This window comes from Podarcis erhardii (genome assembly GCF_964252035.2).
Source record: "Podarcis erhardii genome assembly, chromosome: 9".
Classification (NCBI taxonomy): Eukaryota; Metazoa; Chordata; class Lepidosauria; order Squamata; family Lacertidae; genus Podarcis; species Podarcis erhardii.
In genome coordinates this window covers 56,861,210-56,880,185 of record NC_138512.1, presented here as the reverse complement: position 1 = coordinate 56,880,185, position 18,976 = coordinate 56,861,210, and the positions used below count along the sequence as shown (strand labels likewise).

The following is an 18,976-nucleotide window of genomic DNA, read 5'->3' as shown; positions in this document are numbered from 1 at the left end:
CTCAAGTTCACTGTGCATCTCAAAATTGTATCACTGTCTGACGCGGGGTGCAAAATGGTTAATTCTATCCTGGTTGCCTCCTTGGTTTCTAAGGCTGATGATGAGTACGTTTTCAACAGTTTTGGTGACTTGTACAGTATTGTTTATTGTCAAGGGCCTTTACAGTTCACATCACATAGTAAAAACTATCACAAAATTAAGTGTAGAGCATCCTTATTATCAACAATGTGTTATTGTACATTATGGAGGGTGTGCTGGTTTGTATATGTTAAATGACAAGAGGAGGGAACGGCCATGAGGTGGAGTTCAGAAGTTCAAAAGCAGGGCAGGGCGTGGAAAGGAGTTGAAAGGGCATTTGATAAACTTCAGTTCACTTGCTTTGGGTTTGAAACAGCTGATTTCAGGTATTACCTGTCAGAAATGGCTTGGTTTCTTTTGAGTAACAATAATAGCTCTGTAACACACAGAGTGGCCCTCTATGCATTGGCTGCAAAAAATATCAGGATAACGCATTTAGATAAAATCCCTGTAAATTGTTGTGGTGACTGAGAGCTTTACTCTGAAATCAAGCTAGATTTAAGCTTGTTGATGTCTTTGGCATCTTCTCTCTCTTACATCATGGATGTCGGCTTATATTATGAATGCATGTTCTATATTAGTTCATTAGCCCTATCGCCACAAGTTTAGTCAGCTGAACAATAAATTTATGAACCAGAAACTACTGCAGATGGGAGCAGTATGGGAGCATCAAGGGAGGCGTCCTGAATCAACTAGTAAAACTCCAATCCCACCCTGAGAGATATAAATACATAAAATAACAAGAACAAAACAAGGCTTGCAGAATGCACCTGTCCTGCAATAAACATGGGTCTGGAAGATGTCCCCCCTCCTTTTCCGCTTTTCTCTTCGCCTTTGACCCCTTCGCTTTCTCCTCCCTCCCTTCCTTCCCTCCCTCCCTCCCTCCCTGAACTCTGCAGCAGGCCGCTGCAAGTCGCCATCGTCACCCAGCTTTTGCGGCAATCTTTGCGCTGGGGTCTTGGACAGAGAGAGAGAGATAGATGGGTTGGGGTGGAGCGCAGCGGAGAGATAAGGCTGGACGGTCAAAGCCAGGGAAGCCCTTTTCCCGGTGACGCAGCGCCTCGGGGGAGTTCTGTCCGGAGCTGGGCGTTGTGATTGCGCCTCCTCTCCCCCGCGGGCGGCCAACCAGAGGCGGAGGAGGAGGAGGCGCCGCCGCCGCGAGGAGGATGTAGCGGGATCCGCGGAGGGAGACTCCAGGGGGCCGCAGAGCGCGCGCAAGGGAGGTTCCGCGTTGCGCACGGCTTCTGTCTGGCGAGCCCGCCCTGATGGAGGATCCCGTTAGCTCGGCGCTGCTGGCGGCCGCCGGGCTGCTGCTGGCGCTGTGGTGGCTGCTGGGCCGCCGCCGCCGGCCGCTGCAGGGGCTCCCGCCGGGTCCCAAGCCCTGGCCCTTGGTGGGCAACTTCGCCTTCGCCTTGCTGCCCAACCCGCTGGTGCGCAAGCGGCTTCTGAACATGGACCGGCAGAAGCAGCTCCCCAAAGGCGAAGGCGGCGCCGGGAGGGAGCAGCAACCGCTGCAGCAGAACCCCCCGCATCTGCTACTCACCGCCCTGGCCAAGATCTACGGCAGCATCTTCAGCCTCTTCGTGGGCAGCCGGCCGCTCATCATGCTCAGCGACTTCGAGGCCGTGCGGGACGCCCTGGTCAACCAGGCCGACGTCTTCAGCGATCGGCCCAGCATACCCATAGTGGCCCTCCTCTCCAAGAGGAAAGGTAAGGCAAAAAGGGGGCGGCGTGGGAAAGGGGTCAGATCCGCAAAGGGGCAGTTCGGCCGCCCTTCCCCACGGTCGTGGGTTTGGGGCCCACGTCAGGCAAAAGAGGCCTGCATTGCAGGGGGTGGGGACCCTTGCAGTCCCTTCTAACTCCCCAATTCTCTGATTCTGTGACTCCTGGCAGCTGCATACATTGGCCCGTGAAGCAGGATGCCAGCGGCCGGGTGAGTGTGGCACCTGTGGCTGGGGTATATAACTTGAATAATAATAAGCACCCAAGAAGGAAGTCCTATTAGGATTATTGAGTGGCAGGTCCAGCTGCAGGCCTCCCTTGGAGTGCCAGGAGGGAGTGAAATACGACTTTGATTGAGGGGCTTGATGAGACTATTTTTTAGGATTAACAGAGTGCTTTGCATATATTGCCATAAGCCAGATGTTCTTGGGCTTCAACTCCCATCACTCACTGCTGGGAGCTGTGTTCTATAACATCTGGAGGGCACCAGGTTGGCAAAGGCTACTTGAAGCTGTGCATCTAAGCTCCTTGAACATGGTGGGACATATTTCCTAATATTTCCACTGTCCTGCATGTAATCCTTCCAACAGCTCTGTAAGGTAGGCTAACATTATTGTTGGAGTGTGTTAATGTGGTTTGCCTAAGACTGTGTTGCGAGGAAAACCAGCAGACTTTCAAGACTTGATTACCACAATGTGCTCTATGTTGGGCTTCTGTCACACTTGATCCAGAAGCTGCAGTTAGTGCAGGATGCGGCAGCTCGATTGCTGACAGGAGTGAGACCTTGTGAGCACATAGCACCTGCACTCAGAGATCTGCACTAGTTGCCGGTATATAAGAATGTTGGAATTGTGTTAATTACTTTGCAGTTATTCAGGGGGCTGTAGAGTTCTAAAGTGGAAGAGACCAAGGAAGTGTCTGTGGATGTACAGAAAATATTCAGCAAAATACAGAACCCTATAGATCTGGTTTTACTCTGGCCATCTGTTGGCGATGCTCATATAAGTGGGAATTGCCAATCTCGCTGGCATCAATCCCTGTAGCACTGGGGTTGCAGACCTTTCTTGGGCCCGTGAGCCCATTTGCAAACTGTCATGGGCATCCCACACAAAAAACACACAACCAAGCACGCACTGTACCCTATTCTGTTGGTAGTGAATCTTAGAATCCAAGAATTGTAGAGTTAGAAAGGGACCTCAAGGGTCCAACCCCTTGCAATACAGGAATCTCAGCATGCAGTTCCTCATCCAGTTTGAAACCTTACCGGATCCTGCTTAGCTTTGTAGCTTTGCAAATGTGCTAACGGTTTTATTGCTGCAGCAATAAAGTTTAACAGGAGATAGCTGAGTACTTAACTTCTCAGATACTTGGCAGTCCTTTAGTAAGAATAAGATAAGTTACTTCACTAATGATAAAGGCCTCTGGTGATGCTGCGGGCTGCATCTTTTCTGCATTAACACATGTAGCTGTTTCCAGCATTTCTTTGCCAGCGACACCTGTGTGTTGAAAGCTGCAGACAGTTGTAGCTGATTGCATATGCAGATTTTCTGTTGCCTTTCAGGTTTCCCATATAACCTGCTGCACAGGGAAACCACAGGCACCTGTTGTTGAATACTGCGGTATAATATGACAGTGGTGAGAGAGATACGTTTGTGAGTTCTATCCCTATTCAGGATTCTTCTTTCTAACAAAGAAACTTTGCTATCTGATGCTGTGTTTGTTTTTGCAGCTTCCCTGTCAGTCTAAAATAGTTGGAGAGGAGCACCAGATAACTAGGCAATCTCCCAGTTCTGACCAAACAATTCACTTGGACTTGTAAGAAGCGCTGCGGATAAATGTAGTTTCCAAATACACTAACAGGGATTATTGTACAGTCAGCAAACACACACATACACCCCCGCCGTGTAGTCAGGAGTTGCAATTTCGACAGTCTTTGGAAGTTCCCCTCCAAAGTTTCTAGCAGGATGAAAGTAGAGTTTGAAAATATTGAGGCAGTTCTTCAAACGGCTCAGATAAAGAGACAGCTTGGTCCTTGTCTGCATTCTGTTCCTTTATCCCTTGCTTGCCTTCTGTTGCCCATTTTCATAGTTTCTCTGCTAATTTTGCAAAACAATAAACAAACATAAACTCTCCCTAAAGTTCCATATTAATATTGTGCAACTCTTTTGTATAATCGTAAATGTCCAAATTTGGTTCTCCTGGGCAAAGAATAACTGTCTTCTGAAACATAGTCAATTCTTGGTTGTGCAAGTCCAAAAAACAGCAGCTCTGCCTTCTCAGGTAGCCCAACATCTAGCCTGTTAAGCACCATAGCAGCTTTCAGAGATTTGTACAAGGAACAAAGGAATTTAGAGTAGCTCTCAGTAGCTACTTCAAAAAACGATGCTGCAAAACTAACATGACTAGAAGCGTTTGCCTTTTAACATGGGACCCATTCCTCTTGTCACCGAGACATTTATACTAAGGAAGTTTTACACTTAGAGGTTTTTGAGCAGAGGTTGGATCATGGATGCTTTTTAGCTGAGATTCCTAAATTGTAGGGGGTTGGACTAGATGACCTTGGGAGCCCCCCTTCCGACTCTACGATTCTATGAAATTGCATAAAAACTGCAGGAGGCAGTGAAAGACAGGAGTGCCTGGTGTGCTCTAGTCGTTTAGGACGAAGAGTCCTAAACGACTAAACAACAACAACGTTGCTTTGAAGTAAGCAGAATGTGATTCCAGCATGTGTCTTAAATTAAGGGCCTTATATAATTAAAAGGCCCCCTTCTCCCATTGCCACCCTGCTCCCTACTGATTAGAGGGATGGTATCGGGAAGGGCTCTGAGGAAGGCAGGTTGATGTGGCAGATGGTATTCCTTCAAAAGTCCAGGTCTCCAGCTGTATACAGCTTTGTACTAGGGTTTGTTAAAATGCGTATATTAATGAAGATAACATACAGAAGTCAATTATATTTTGTGTATATTATATATTATATTGCATATAAACATAGGTATAACAGGAGAAATTTGTGCTAAAATGCTGGTGTATTTTCATGGGGGCTTTTTAAAAATAAAAAATTGCAAACTGATGTGGAAATGTGGAGAACTGAATTGAACACTGGAAAAACGTGAAACTGGGAGAAGCTGAAATTGGCAGATTCACCCATACCTAATCATAAGTGATACCTCTTCAGCAGCTTACTGATAAAAGGGTTGGTGTGGTGTAATGGGATCCCTTGTGACATTTTCAGCTGGAGCAACCAAATTCATACCCTTGCTTGGTCTCAAAGCCAATTGAGCAAGTTGATATCTTGGCAACAGTGCAACTACAGTTTCATCACAAGTATAAATGCCCTTGGGTATACAATAGATGTGAAGATATGGTACCCTGATAACTTGTTATCAAGACTGTGTGTAAATAATACTATTATGCAAGTTTGGACTTGAACATTGGAGCCAGAGTGTCCAACGTTCATGTGTATTCATGCACACACTACCAAGAGCTTTAGGGTCTTTTGCTAGAGTTAAGGTGTGTGTTTGTCATGAATATCTGTTTACCCTTCACTTTATGCCCACAAGAAGTTATTGCATAAAATAAATAAAGATTTATTTTATGGTTTATTACATGAAATGAAAGGGATGGAATATATAAATGCTGCTTGAGACAGAAAAATTGCAATTTTAGCAGGCAGCAAATCCTACGGTTCAATCACATCTGGATTGAAAGAGTGAAAGAACCTCAAAACCTACTGAAAGTGAGCATGGCAATTTTGCTGCAGAACCCATGCTACTAGCAAGGCAAGAAATGGAAGGGGATACCAGTCCTGCAGTGAAGCATAGCGTCAGGCTGGTCCTTGAGAGCATAGAGTGAAAAGGGGTCCATGTTGGAGCTTTGAGAACTAACCAACCATTGAAAATCTAGGGCTTAAGTACTATTTTCAGCCAATGTATTCTAATGGAGAAGGGAAGGTGGTCTTTGAGATGAGCAGTTTTTACAATTCCAAAAACTCTGGTTGTTCTGTTGTCTCTTCCTATAATTTTCTATTTTCTATTTTTTTCTGCTTAATTGAATATAATCCTAGTGAGCAATGACTAAACTGGTTATCCTTATTTGTTTCTTGTCTTAATATTATCTTGTTATTGCCTAGGTGGGAACCATTCTTTAACCAGAGTTGTTGTTTAAATTTTGCTGGTAACTAGATGCAATTAACAACAACAACAACAGCAACAACGTGGTTATCTTTACACAAAGTATTAGAATCACATAATCATCGAGTTGGAAGGTACCCAGACCATCATCTTGTCCATCCTCCTGCTGCACATTGGGGAAAAGATTCCAGCATTGCAGAGGGTTGGACTAGATGACCCTCGTGGTTTCATCCAACTCTGCAATTCTACGATGCTATGATTCAATGAACTTTTTCATAAACCACTCTGAGGTTTTGGGGTTTTTTTATAACCAAGCGGTGTGTAAATATTATGAAATATGAAATAGGTAAAGATAAAGGACCCCTGGATGGTTAAGTCCAGTCAAAGGCAACTATGGACTTGCAGCACTCATCTCGCTTTCAGGCTGAGGGAGCCGGTGTTTGTCCACAGACAGCTTTCCGAGTCATGTGGTCAGCATGACTAAAATGGTTCTGGCACAACGGGACACCATGACAAGGGCTAGAGCGCATAGAAATGCCATTTACCTTTCCTATTTATCTACTTGCACTGGCATGCTTTTGAACTGCTAGGTTGGGAGAAGCTGGGACAGAGCAACAGGAGCTCACCCTGTCCAGCGAGGCTGAGTAGTTTAGACCACAGCACCACCCGCGTCCCATGAAATGAAATGAAAACTGGGGAGAGCCCAGGATTTCCTGTCGTTCGAAGCTTCAAGGTATCTTACAAACACAGCAAAAACTCTGTTCTCGATTCCAATGTTTTCCCCCCTTTCTTTTCCTCCAGGTGTGGTTTTTGCCCCTTACGGCCCGGTGTGGAAAAAACAGAGGAAGTTCTCCCATTCAACCCTCCGTCACTTTGGACTAGGAAAGCACAGCTTGGAGCCTAAAATAATCGAAGAATTCAAGTATGTGAAAGCAGAGATCCTGAAGCACGGGGACGAGAAGTTCAACCCCTTCCCCATAATTGGCAACGCCGTGTCGAACGTCATCTGCTCGATGGCCTTTGGCAGGCGCTTTGACTATGACGACGCCAGCCTCAAGACCATGCTGAAGCTCATGTCTCGTGGTCTGGAGCTAAGCCTGAACAGTCACATGATTCTGGTCAACATCTGCCCTTGGCTCTACTACCTCCCAATCTATCCTTTCCGAGTGCTTAGGCAGATTGAGCTGGATATCACGGCCTTCCTGAAGACTATTATCGCACAGCACCGGGAAAGCCTCGATAGCCAGAATCCCCGAGACTTCATCGACATGTACCTCCTTCACGCAGATGAGGAAAGGAAGATAGACAGCGAGAGCAGCTTCACTGAAGACTACCTGTTTTTTATTATTGCGGACCTTTTCATTGCAGGCACAGACACCACATCCAATACCCTTCTCTGGAGTCTGCTTTACATGTCGCTTCATCCACAGGAACAAAGTAAATGTCATTCTTTCTCCAGTGGCTGATTCTGAATTGGGTTTGCTCTTATTATGCAAGCTATCCATTTTGGGGGGGTTTTCCACAGCATTGTTGGGAAGAACTGGGTGCTGACAGGCTATGCATGGGTACTAGTCAAAATGACTCTCTAGGCACACACACACCCCAACAGACGGGGCTGCCACCCCTGTTGATCACTCTGCTTGCCAACCACATCTCCTCACCAACCCCTTTGCCAGCTCTCTTCCCCCACGCCTGGGTGACCAAACCCCCCTTGCTTTAGACTTCGCCCACATCCCCTCACAGCTTGCCCCAATCCTTGCTCCCTTTTAAAGGAGGGTGGGAGGCGTTTCAGAGAGTGGTTCAGCAAACTCCTTTCTGAAGCGTCTGTCCCCCTTTGTTTGTTGTCCCTCTGTGTTTAATAGAGGGCACCTCCCCCCTCCTTCAAACAGCTTGCCTTGGACAGTGGCCACCTGTGCTGCTCGCTTGCATGCCTGCCTGCTATCCTCTCATGCTACAGTGTAAAGACACCTTTCCATTTTTATCTATCATCTATCTATCTATCTATCTATCTATCTATCTATCTATCTATCTGCGAGGCAGCATATACCTCTGAATTGTAGTAGTTGATGGAGGGAGCAGTTGTCCTCAGGTCTTCCTTTTGGGCTTCTTCCCATAGGCATCTGGTTGGCCATGCCTGGAGTTGAGCCTACACTTGAGTAGGACCCTGGCAGAGACACATGCCCGACTGGCATGTTCACTCCCTCCTGGTCGATCGTTCGGGAGCTTCGTAAGCTTTCTTCAGTCCAAACATCACAGCGACCGATGCCAACTGACACCGGCACACTCAGGGATCCGCAGAGTTTGCGCATCATGCACGTGACAGACCTCAGCAATGCAGCATTTGGGCTAATCTATTTTATTTACATATAAACACACACGAAGCACTGCAACATGGCTCCCTCTCTCTATAGCATCAGACAGCCAAGAGAAAAAGAACAAAGGACAGTAGTCCCACTTCACGGAACACAGTAATACAAACATCCTGTCTCCGTCACTTCCCACTCTTTCGGAGTCAAAACATATACCGTCATGTGATAGACAAAAATCCAATGACTGCAATCATAGATCAGGAATTCTAACAGGCCACTGGGGGAATAGGGTCCTGAACTAAATGAGGCTCTGGTTGGATCCATGAGGGCTCTTACTATGTTCTTATAGGAACCCAAAACAGGGTCACTGAGGAAAAAGCAGATAGATATGGGCATGCTTTTGTGAATCCTGAGGTAGAGACAAAAAGCAAACTTCAAAATGACAACGCCCCCACCCACTCACAACCTACAGTTCAATGAGTACTGGACATAGAATCATTGAATGGCAGAGTTGGAAGGGACCCCAGTGGTCCTTTAGTTCAACCCATGCAATGCAGGAATTTCAGCCAAAGCATCCATGACAGATGGCCATCCAAACTTGGCTTAAAATCCTCCAAGGTAGGGGAGTCCACCACCTTCCGAGGGAGACCGTTCAGCTCTTCCCACCAGAAAGTTCTTCTTAACGTTTAGTGGAATTTCCTTTATTGTAACTTGAATCCATTGGTTTGGGTTATACCCTCCAGAGCAGGAGAAAACAAGCTTGCGCCATCCTCCACGTGACAGATATTTGAAGATGGCCATCGCATCTCCTCTAAGTCTCCTCTTTCCCAGGCTTCATTTTAATAAGTTATTATACATACAGAGCCAGATTTTCTTACTACTGGGTTTGTATGTCTCATGGGGCAAAGACCTAGAGTATCCTTGGAGTTGGGTTACATTAACTATTATATTAAATAATAGTTGGGTTATATTAAAAGTGTAAAGTTGGTTTTAATGGTTACCTAATGTTTTTAATATATTCCAGCTTTTATTCATTCTCTTTCCACCCCATAGCCATTTTGATTTCTAAATCACATAGCTGTGATGAGCAGCTAAAAGCAGTCAATTTTACTGCTTGGCGTACATTTAATGCTTTCTGTTTCCCAAAAGTTGATTCTCTTAGTTTCTTCAAGGAAACAGACAGCTGCATTTTGAATGTTTGTTAGATGCGTAGTGGCATGAATGTCAAAAGATGATGGTGTGATGGCAGTCTGTGGTACACAAAGCTCTCTGAAAGATGTTAACATGACCTTCACTGTAAAGACCTTTTCTGTTGTTGTTGTTTAGTCGTTTAGTCATGTCCGACTCTTCGTGACCCCATGGACCAGAGCACGCCAGGCACTTCTGTCTTCCACTGTCTCCTGCAGTTTGGTCAGACTCATGTTTGTAGCTTCGAGAACACTGTCCAACCATCTTGTCCTCTGTCGTCCCCTTCTCCTTGTGCCCTCCATCTTTCCCAACATCAGGGTCTTTTCCAGGGAGTCTTCTCTTCTCATGAGGTGGCCAAAGTATTGGAGCCTCAGCTTCACAATCTGTCCTTCCAGTGAGCACTCGGGGCTAATTTCCTTAAGAATGGATGCGTTTGATCTTCTTGCAGTCCATGGGACTCTCAAGAGTCTCTTCCAGCACCATAATTCAAAAGCATCAATTCTTCGGCGATCAGCCTTCTTTATGGTCCAGCTCTCACTTCCGTACATCACTACTGGGAAAACCATGGCTTTAACTATACGGACCTTTGTTGGCAAGGTGATGTCTCTGCTTTTTAAGATGCTGTCTAGGTTTGCCATCGCCTTTCTCCCAAGGAGCAGGCGTCTTTTAATTTCGTGACTGCTGTCACCATCTGCAGTGATCATGGAGCCCAAGAAAGTAAAATCTCTCACTGCCTCCATTTCTTCCCCTTCTATTTGCCAGGAGGTGATGGGACCAGTGGCCATGATCTTCGTTTTTTTGATGTTGAGCTTCAGACCATATTTTGCGCTCTCCTCTTTCACCTTCATTAAAAGGTTCTTTAATTCCTCCTCACTTTCTGCCATCAAGGTTGTGTCATCTGCATATCTGAGGTTGTTGATATTTCTTCCGGCAATTTTAATTCCGGCTTGGGATTCATTCAGCCCAGCCTTTCGCATGATGAATTCTGCATATAAGTTAAATAAGCAGGGAGAAAATATACAGCCTTGCCGTACTCCTTTCCCAATTTTGAACCAATCAGTTGTTCCATATCCAGTTCTAACTGTAGCTTCTTGTCCCACATAGAGATTTCTCAGGAGACAGATGAGGTGATCAGGCACTCCCATTTCTTTAAGTACTTGCCATAGTTTGCTGTGGTCAACACAGTCAAAGGCTTTTGCATAGTCAATGAAGCAAAAGTAGATGTCTTTCTGGAACTCTCTAGCTTTCTCCATAATCCAGCGCATGTTTGCAATTCCTTTTCTAATCTTATCTAATTGAACATAGAGTTCCATTTATTTACCGTGGCTAAAGTCGCTTCCAGACAATCTGTTTATTGAGCATCCATCCTGTTTAGTGTGGGCAAAGTTTGGGGGGATGTTAGGTGACATTGGCTACTTATTGAACATTTGTTTTGCTCTACGTGCAGAATAGCTGACCTCATGTCAAGCAATTTCCATCCCATACTTTCTTGTGCATTTCCCCATCACTTTCCTTATTGCAAAAAGCCTGATTGTATGTGTGCAAGAGCCCAGCAGACTTTTACTGCACAACCTGAATTTGCTAGTATTATATGATTAAATCCCATCTGAAAATAGCAAAAATCTGGAAGTGCCCTTAAGTCAAGTATTTTTAGGATCACAGCAGTAATACTTCTGATTGTAGACACTGGAGGGCAGTGTTTGACATGCAGTTGGTGTTTAATTTGTTAAAAGAGAGAGGTCTGAGTGTAATCTCTCTCATCTTCTTTTTGCAGCCTTGCTCGCTAATCCCAGAAATGCATGATGCCATCATAGAAACCTAATGTAAAGTAAATAAATTGCATAAAGCCCATTTAGTTAGGCTTGCCTAATTTGAAAAGCAAAAAGGAGGCGACTCTCATTTTAAATGCCCCTACATATGTAGGCTATAGAAACTGTGATATATTGCCATGAGGGGCAGGAGAAGAGAAGAGGAAAGCCTTCATCCACCAGCTATGTCTATGTCTCATCCAGAAAGCATAGCCAGAGACATTTTGGCAAATTTAACAAAACCCACCTGGACAGAAATTTTACCCCTGAAAAAGAGGACGTGTCCTGGAAAAAGAGGACACATGGCAACCGTAATTTAGCCATTTAGTCCCAGTGCTCATCTTACTGTCTCTTGTTTTGCACAGAAAAGGTCCAGGAAGAAATTGAGTTGGTCATTGGGCGCAATAGGCCACCTACCCTTGCGGACAAGGCACGTATGCCCTTCACAGAAGCAACAATCATGGAAGTTCAAAGGATGACGGTGGTTGTACCTCTTTCAATACCTCGAATGGCCTCAGAAACTACAGGTAAGCGTTTTTGATGGGCTGCTGCTCTCACGTTTTGGTACGAGTTCATTTAGCCAAAAGCTGATTTTCACATTGCAGAGAAACAAGGAAGGCTGAAATTTGAACAAGCTTTCTTATACCAGGTCTACCCTATTAGGTCTTTTGGTCTATCCTAGATTGGCAGCAGCTTTCCAGGGTTGCCAGGGACAGGAGAGTCTGGAGTTTTACAGGCAAATTGCCCATTATCACATATTTATCTGCTTTATAGAGCAATACCAGAGCTGAAGTGAGAGTGGACTGTGGTCACGCTTAAGAGAGCCAATGTGGTGCAGTGGTTAAGAGCGGTAGTCTCGTAATATGGTGAACCAGGTTCGCGTCTCTGCTCCTCCACATGCAGCTGCTGGGTGACCTTGGGCTAGTCACACTTCTTTGAAGTCTTTCAGCCCCACTCACCTCACAGAGTGTTTGTTGTGGGGGAGAAAGAGAAAGGAGAATGTTAGCTGCTTTGAGACTCCTTCGGGTAGTGATAAAGCGGGATATCAAATCCAAAATCTTCTTAAGTGCTTGAACTGTTGTGCACCTCCAGGCATTGCACATGTAGTAGATACTTCATTAATGAGCTGCTTTTGCGACTAGTCAAGTCACCCAGGGCTGATTTTCAGCTGCTGTAAACTGCAGCTTGGACTTTGCAGTGTTGCTTCACAGAGTGTGCTCCTCCTTTATGTGAGATGGTATCTGTTAGCAGCTGACAAACTTAAAGCAAGCAACCCCTGTGTTTACAAAGTGCTCTGATAACAAAGGGTCTGTGTTTTTGGTAAGCTTTTCGTTTTCTGTGCCCTTGGTGAGGGTTTTATTTGCCCCTTCCCGCTCCTAGAGAAGTCCACAATACCATTTTAATGGCATGTAGAAATACACAAGCGTGCATTCTCTCAGTCACGAAGCAACACTTTCCCACAAACCAACCCAACCCAAACACAAGCATTTTATGTTCCTGTGATTAATATGTGTGTGTGTAAAATCTTTCCGTAAGGGTAATGCCATTTATTAATTTGTGTACCTCTCTGGTTGTGTATATGTTGTTGTTGTTGTTTTAAGTGCTCCAGGGCTACACTATTCCAAAGGGCAGTATAATCATTCCAAACTTGTGGTCCGTGCACCGAGATCCCAACATATGGGAGAATCCGGATGATTTCCACCCAGCAAGGTTTCTGGATGAAAATGGCCAGCTCATCAAAAAAGAAACATTTATTCCTTTTGGAATTGGTAATTCAACTCTGTTTGGTGTGTGTAGGGAGGGATGGGGGTGCAGATTGTGGGGACACCATCTCTTGATAGTAGGACATCTTTAAAGTAGTGTACATTAAGTATTGTATGTTCCTCATTTATGAAGGCCAGGAAAAAGCTTGCTGGTCTCTCTCCTATTTATTTTTAATTTATTTGATTAGGGTTTATATACTGCCCTTCATCATAAGATCTCAGAGCGGTTCACAGTCTATTATAGTCTATTACAGGGGAGAACAGGCTTCAGGCTTTGTTTTACTAAAACTCCAAGGTTTAAAGTGGTTCAAAAGTTAAAGAACAGGATTTACCTCTGAGCACATTCTAATTCTAGGAATTTGCTTTCAGTACCAGAACTGAACGGAGATCATAGTCATTCCACACAATAGTCTGCTCCTCCTCCTGCTTTCTTCATTTCAGCAGCCTAATTTAGTTGGGAAGTTATTTTTTGTTGCGGTTGTTGCTATTGTTGGAAACCCTTCCCAGACAAATCACCCAGAGATCAACAGGGAGATTCTAAGCTACCTTCTCCCCATCTCTGGTCTATTAAGTTATATGAAACTTTCTTATACGGGACAGGATCCAGCAAAACCAGTTTAGTCTGATAGTGAATAAAGAGGATTATTTTATACCATTTCTTTTCAGGGGTCTTTGTGCTTAATAAATTTGGAATGGCCTTAATGGGTTTATAAAAGCCTGGTTATCATAGTTTACGTCCTGGACCTCGTAGCATTTCTTTCTTTCCTTTTTTAAAAATGGATTCCCACAGAGATTATTAATATTCATTTAAACTGTGAAGTTCCCCCCCTTTCATCTCTCTCACCCACTTTGCTTTCCTTTTCAGGAAAACGTGTGTGCATGGGAGAACAACTTGCCAAGATGGAGCTGTTCTTGATGTTTGTGAGCCTCCTGCAAAATTTCACATTTCAATTTCCTGAAGACATGGAGAAGCCATCGATGGCAGGAAGATTTGGCCTGACTTTAGCTCCACTTCCATTCAACATCATTGCCTTAAAGAGATGAAGGAACCTCAGACAGGAACACTGCATGAAGTTTGTATTACTCTTACGAAAATTCAGGGCTATATATGAAATGCACTTCAGTAACAAAATCGCCAACCCTGAGCAGGGATAGGAAACCTGCAGCCCACAGGGTACCCACAGGCTCATAAAGCACTTTCCCCTTAGCCTGTGGGCTCTTCCATTAAATGTGTTGAAACTTTCTGAATGCGGAAAAGGAATAAAAGTTTCTAGTCTTCGAAGTTGCCGGATGACAAGTGACGACTGGTGCAGAGACTGTTAATGGAAGAGTCAGGCATTGAGTGGCTTTTTATATTCGCTTAGAAATGAAGGAGGAAAAACATAAAAATTCAGTTTTACATACAACAGTGGGTATCTCTCTGTTATACAGGAGTCGTGACATCCTTTAAAATGGACACATTGAAGGTACAGAGAGATGTATAATAAAAATAGGATTTGCTGTGGTTTTTGCTCCTGTGAGGTGAGTCTGACTTCTATCCGCCTTCACTGTGAAAAGAGCAGCCTTACACACCTCTGATTCAAGTCTTCAGGGTTGCCCTTCCCTCATGTTTCAGACTGATTGACTGCTTTTCTTTCTTTTAACTTTCAAAGCATTGAGTGTGCATTTGTTCCATTAAATGTGCATTTCGTCCCCTTTAATACTAAAAACATAGAAGCATTTCTGAAGTGTTGAAAACTCTAGCGGAGGTGGGTTAGTGATGTCACCATTCCAGACAATCAGTGCTGTGCACAGCTGGTTTCTAAGAACACAAAGAAGAGCCTGCTGGCCCATCTAGTCCAGCACCCTGTTCTCACAGGGGTCAACTAGATGTCTGTGGTAATCCAGCAAGCAGGATTTCAGCAGAAGAAATCTCACCTCTCCTGTGGTTTCCAGCAACTGGTATTCAGAAGCATTGCTGCCTTCAACCATACAGAATCTCTTTCCTCTTCGTCCAAGGAGGGAGAAGATCACTTCCACAGGAGGCTCACAGCTCAAATTATATATACACCTGTAGGTACACGAGGTTTGTCTCTTGGCACCTCTGTTTCTTCCTGCTAATGGGGATATGAAGGCACTAACGGTAATGCATGGATCCACACACAACAGGAACATTTTGTGTGTGTGGTTAGCATGAATTTAGGCAATTGCATCCCTTCACTGTGCTATCTGTGTGCATCTGAAATACGGTAATTTTAAATAAGGGCCATCTAGGAAGATGGCTGGCACATAACAGTTCCCCCAGACACATGCATGTATGATAATAATACATGCATATCCTGAGAGGTAAAGCCATACTGCCAAAGCCTTGGGCTGGCCTTTTTGGCAGAGGATAAGCTGCTTTGATATAATCATGGAGTTCATTTCCAATTCATTTCCAGGAAGTAGTGACTTGAGACAAACGGGATAGGAGCTTATGAATCAACACTGTGCAGGTATGAGCTACAGAAAGCCTGCAGTGCAGAGAAACCTTTAGGAAAGGTGACTCAGACTCCTTGGGCCATTCTTATTTAACTGGAAACTTCAATGGAAAAACTAAAATTGCACTGCTAATTTTCAGCTGACTACTGTTTAAGCAGCCAGAGTGTGGCGGGGGTGACATGGCTGGCAATGCAACTGATTCTTTGTATGGCATGTAAGCCCTCTTGTAATAAGGCAGCCTTTTTAATGAAGCACTTTATAATTTTGTCAGGATCCAAAGATCTGTATTTCTATATTTTAGTAGTTGTTAAGAGCCTCATGAATGATAATATATATTACATGGATTGCCTATATCTTGCTGATGTTTACCTTGCCTGCTTTATTTCTTCCCTTCCCCCCATGAAAAACAAAACAAAATGAATGCCTTGTTTAGAATTTTAGTATGGAATATATAATTGCTGTTAGAAACTAGAATTTGAGATCATTGCTGACTATTTTTAAAAGGTGCCTATCTTTCTAAATACAGCCTGAGATCTGTTTCTCAGTATGAATCTTTGTCTAAATAAACCTTTTTATTTTAAAAGCAATACTGTCTGGAAGCCGATTTTGCTTTTTAAACAGATATTTTGGGCATCTATTGTTAGCTGGTTTCTTATCGGTCCCTCAAATAGATATTTCGAGTGAGTACTGTAAGTGTATGTAGCCAAAACAATACCATCACTGCACATAAGGGGAGTTATCAGAAGGCTTAGAGAAACCCTGAGATTTGCAGATACACAAAAAACAGAGGGGGGACTCTGTTTTTGAAACTGGTGAGGAGTGAATATGCTTTTTTGCAGAAGGACTGGAATGGCGATGTGGAAAGGAGGACATGCTAGGGATCTCTTAACAAAAAGTCCTGTTCCAATTATTATTTCTAGGAAACCACAAACAAAGTGGTTTACAAAGTGCTACAAAACAGATATGCCTTCAAATTATTTCTAAATCAACCATATAATTTTAAATATATGCTAATGAGCTGCTGAGCTGGATTGGCTGTTGCTGTAGTGACTGGCTGGAAAAGTTGCACCCTAGCATAGGAACACAGGAAGTTGTCTTGTACCAACTTCTGCTCCATCTAGCTCAGTATTGTCTACACTGGTGGGCAGCAGCTCTCCGGAGGGTCTCTTCTAGGAGATCCTGGGGACTGAAACTGGGACCTTATGCACTCAAAGCGGATGCTCTAATACTGAGCTGTGACTCTTCCCATAATTTAGGGTACTTCACATGACAGTTAAGTCCCAAATGTCATAGCACACTTGCTTAGCAGCTGGGATCTTGGGGTGAATGGCAGGTAATAATTTGTAATAATAATAGACAACTGGACCATCTGGCAGTGTTTAATGCAAGTGGGCACACACACACACAATGTGTGCCGGGAATAATAATAATAATGTGTGCTGCCCTGTTTTCAAGAGGAATCCCATTGGGATGTTGTAGGAAACAAGAACGCTGGCCTGGATATAGCTTGGATGTGATCTAGAAAAACACTTTATGTTCTTGCTGCAATTTTTTAATTGCTGTACTTTTAAAAGTATAAAATATTTCAGTTGACTGATGGCTATGTCCTGAACATCTCAGCCTGATTTACTTAGAATCAAAGCAACCTTTGATTGCACTGTAACTTTTAAGTGTGCACTCCTATGATCTGGATGTAATCCTCTTGCTGGAAGTGGCATCCTTGTGCAATATTCATCTTTGAACTGCCCTGGAATTCATCATGTTCTTGTTAATTTTATGCCAATTACAAATAGTGCTGTCCTTTGGCTTATGATGCTGTTATATATCTCTCCTTCCTTTGAAAGTTCTCTATTCCCACCCCCCAAAAAACCACTATAACTTTGTAGAGTCAATTCTGCAAAGGTATAGTTTGCAAAAGTTTAGCACAATCTGTAATGTGGGTGAAGGAGATAATTTCTCAATACCTCTTGTTTCTGCAAATGTTACTCAGGCAGGCACACCGCAAAACTCCAGTATACACTCTCATCCATAAGAAACTAAACCCTTCTGTAGAAGTGCGGAGCACATGGCAATATACTAATAGCCAACAGGATTGGATTTCTGCAGCTAGTACTAACTGGTACTGCCAGAATGTGGCAGCTAGACTGGTGACTTGGAGTGGCCGCTGAGACCGTATAACACCCATCCTGAAAGACCTACATTGGCTCCCAGCATGTTTCAAAGCACAATTCAAAGTGTTGCTGCGGTCCTTTAAAGCCCTAAACAGCCTTGGCCCAGTATATCTGAAGGAGCGTCTCCATTATTATTGTTATTGTTATTGTTGTTGTTATTATTATTATTATTATTATTATTATTATTATTTTATGGTAGGTCTTTTTAGATGGCAAACAGTCATTATTTGCTTTCACTTTTTTAAAGTAAACAATAGTTTTGTGGCTCCAGATGTCCTTGTGGCATAAGCTAGAGCCCATTTTATCTTCTGCTTAATGGCGCAACAAGTTCTAAAGTTTGCAGCGACAGACTTGCAGGGCGACCTCACGAACTCCATTTCTGGTTAACAAATGCGTCTGACTTAACAAGCGCAACCCTATGGCCATTTACTCAAAAGCAAGGACCATTGCGTTCCATGGGGTTTTCTCCCTAGAATGTTTTAGCACTGCAGCCGAATCCCTTTTATATATAATGGCAGTAACAATCTGACTCCTGCAGTTGCTAAGGCAGCCATGAAAAGTTTTAATGCCTAAGCATGGACCCCTAACAGAGCTGCACTCCTTAATCACCTATAGCAGGCATTGCCAAACTCGGCCCTCCAGCTGTTTTGGGACTACAACTCCCATCATCCTTAGCTAACAGGACAGGGATGGTGGGAGTTGTAGTGTCAAAACATCTGGACGGCCAGGTTTGCCTATCTCACTGCATGGACCGGTTCTTTAGTCGTTTTGTCGTGTCCGACTCTTCGTGACCCCATGGACCAGAGCACACCAGGCACTTCTGTCTTCCACTGTCTCCCACAGTTTGGTCAGACTCATGTTTGTAGCTTCGAGAATACTGTCCAACCATCTCGTCCTCTGTCGTCCCCTTCTCCTTGTGCCCTCCATCTTTCCCAACATCAGGGTCTTTTCCAGGGAGTCTTCTCTTCTCATGAGGTGGCCAAAGTATTGGAGCCTCAGCTTCACAATCTGTCCTTCCAGTGAGCACTCATGGCTGATTTCCTTCAGAATTGAGAGGTTTGATCTTCTTGCAGTCCATGGGACTCTCAAGAGTCTCCTCCAGCACCATAATTCAAAAGCATCAATTCTTCGGCGATCAGCCTTCTTGATGGTCCAGCTCTCACTTCCATGCATCACTACGCACTGACCGGAACAAACTACAAATCCCAAGATTCCTGGCGGGTGGTGGGTGGGGAGCCAGGAGCTTTAAATGCAGGCTTCAGACGTGACCTTTGCCACGAGTTTTCCCGAGGGAATATTTTGAGCGTGCATATTTTTCTTTTCTTTTGCTGGAAACAATGTCTGAAG

The 18,976-nt window shown here is 44.1% G+C and overlaps 1 protein-coding gene and 1 long non-coding RNA gene across 2 annotated transcripts in view; both read left to right on the top strand.

Moving 5' to 3' along the window:
• The window catches only part of LOC309350414, a 691,638-nt gene that overhangs the window by 62,724 nt on the left and 609,938 nt on the right, over nucleotides 1–18,976 (top strand). The window lies entirely within an intron of this gene.
• Nucleotides 989–16,045, top strand: CYP2U1 (cytochrome P450 family 2 subfamily U member 1). Its single transcript, XM_081876973.1, has 6 exons — nucleotides 989–1,788; nucleotides 6,732–7,367; nucleotides 11,601–11,762; nucleotides 12,837–13,004; nucleotides 13,864–14,071; nucleotides 14,430–16,045. The coding sequence occupies exons 1-5, from the start codon at nucleotides 1,344–1,346 to the stop codon at nucleotides 14,040–14,042; spliced, it is 1,590 nt and encodes a 529-aa protein (XP_081733099.1). The 5' UTR covers nucleotides 989–1,343; the 3' UTR covers nucleotides 14,043–14,071; nucleotides 14,430–16,045.

Excerpts from the sequence above, each read along its gene's own strand:
- CYP2U1 (XM_081876973.1), top strand. The coding sequence starts at position 1,344 with ATGGAGGATCCCGTTAGCTCGGCGCTGCTGGCGGCCGCCGGGCTGCTG. Across the intron at positions 7,368-11,600 it reads GCTTCATCCACAGGAACAAA|AAAAGGTCCAGGAAGAAATT; the intron begins GTAAATGTCATT and ends TGTTTTGCACAG. Across the intron at positions 13,005-13,863 it reads ATTTATTCCTTTTGGAATTG|GAAAACGTGTGTGCATGGGA; the intron begins GTAATTCAACTC and ends TTTCCTTTTCAG.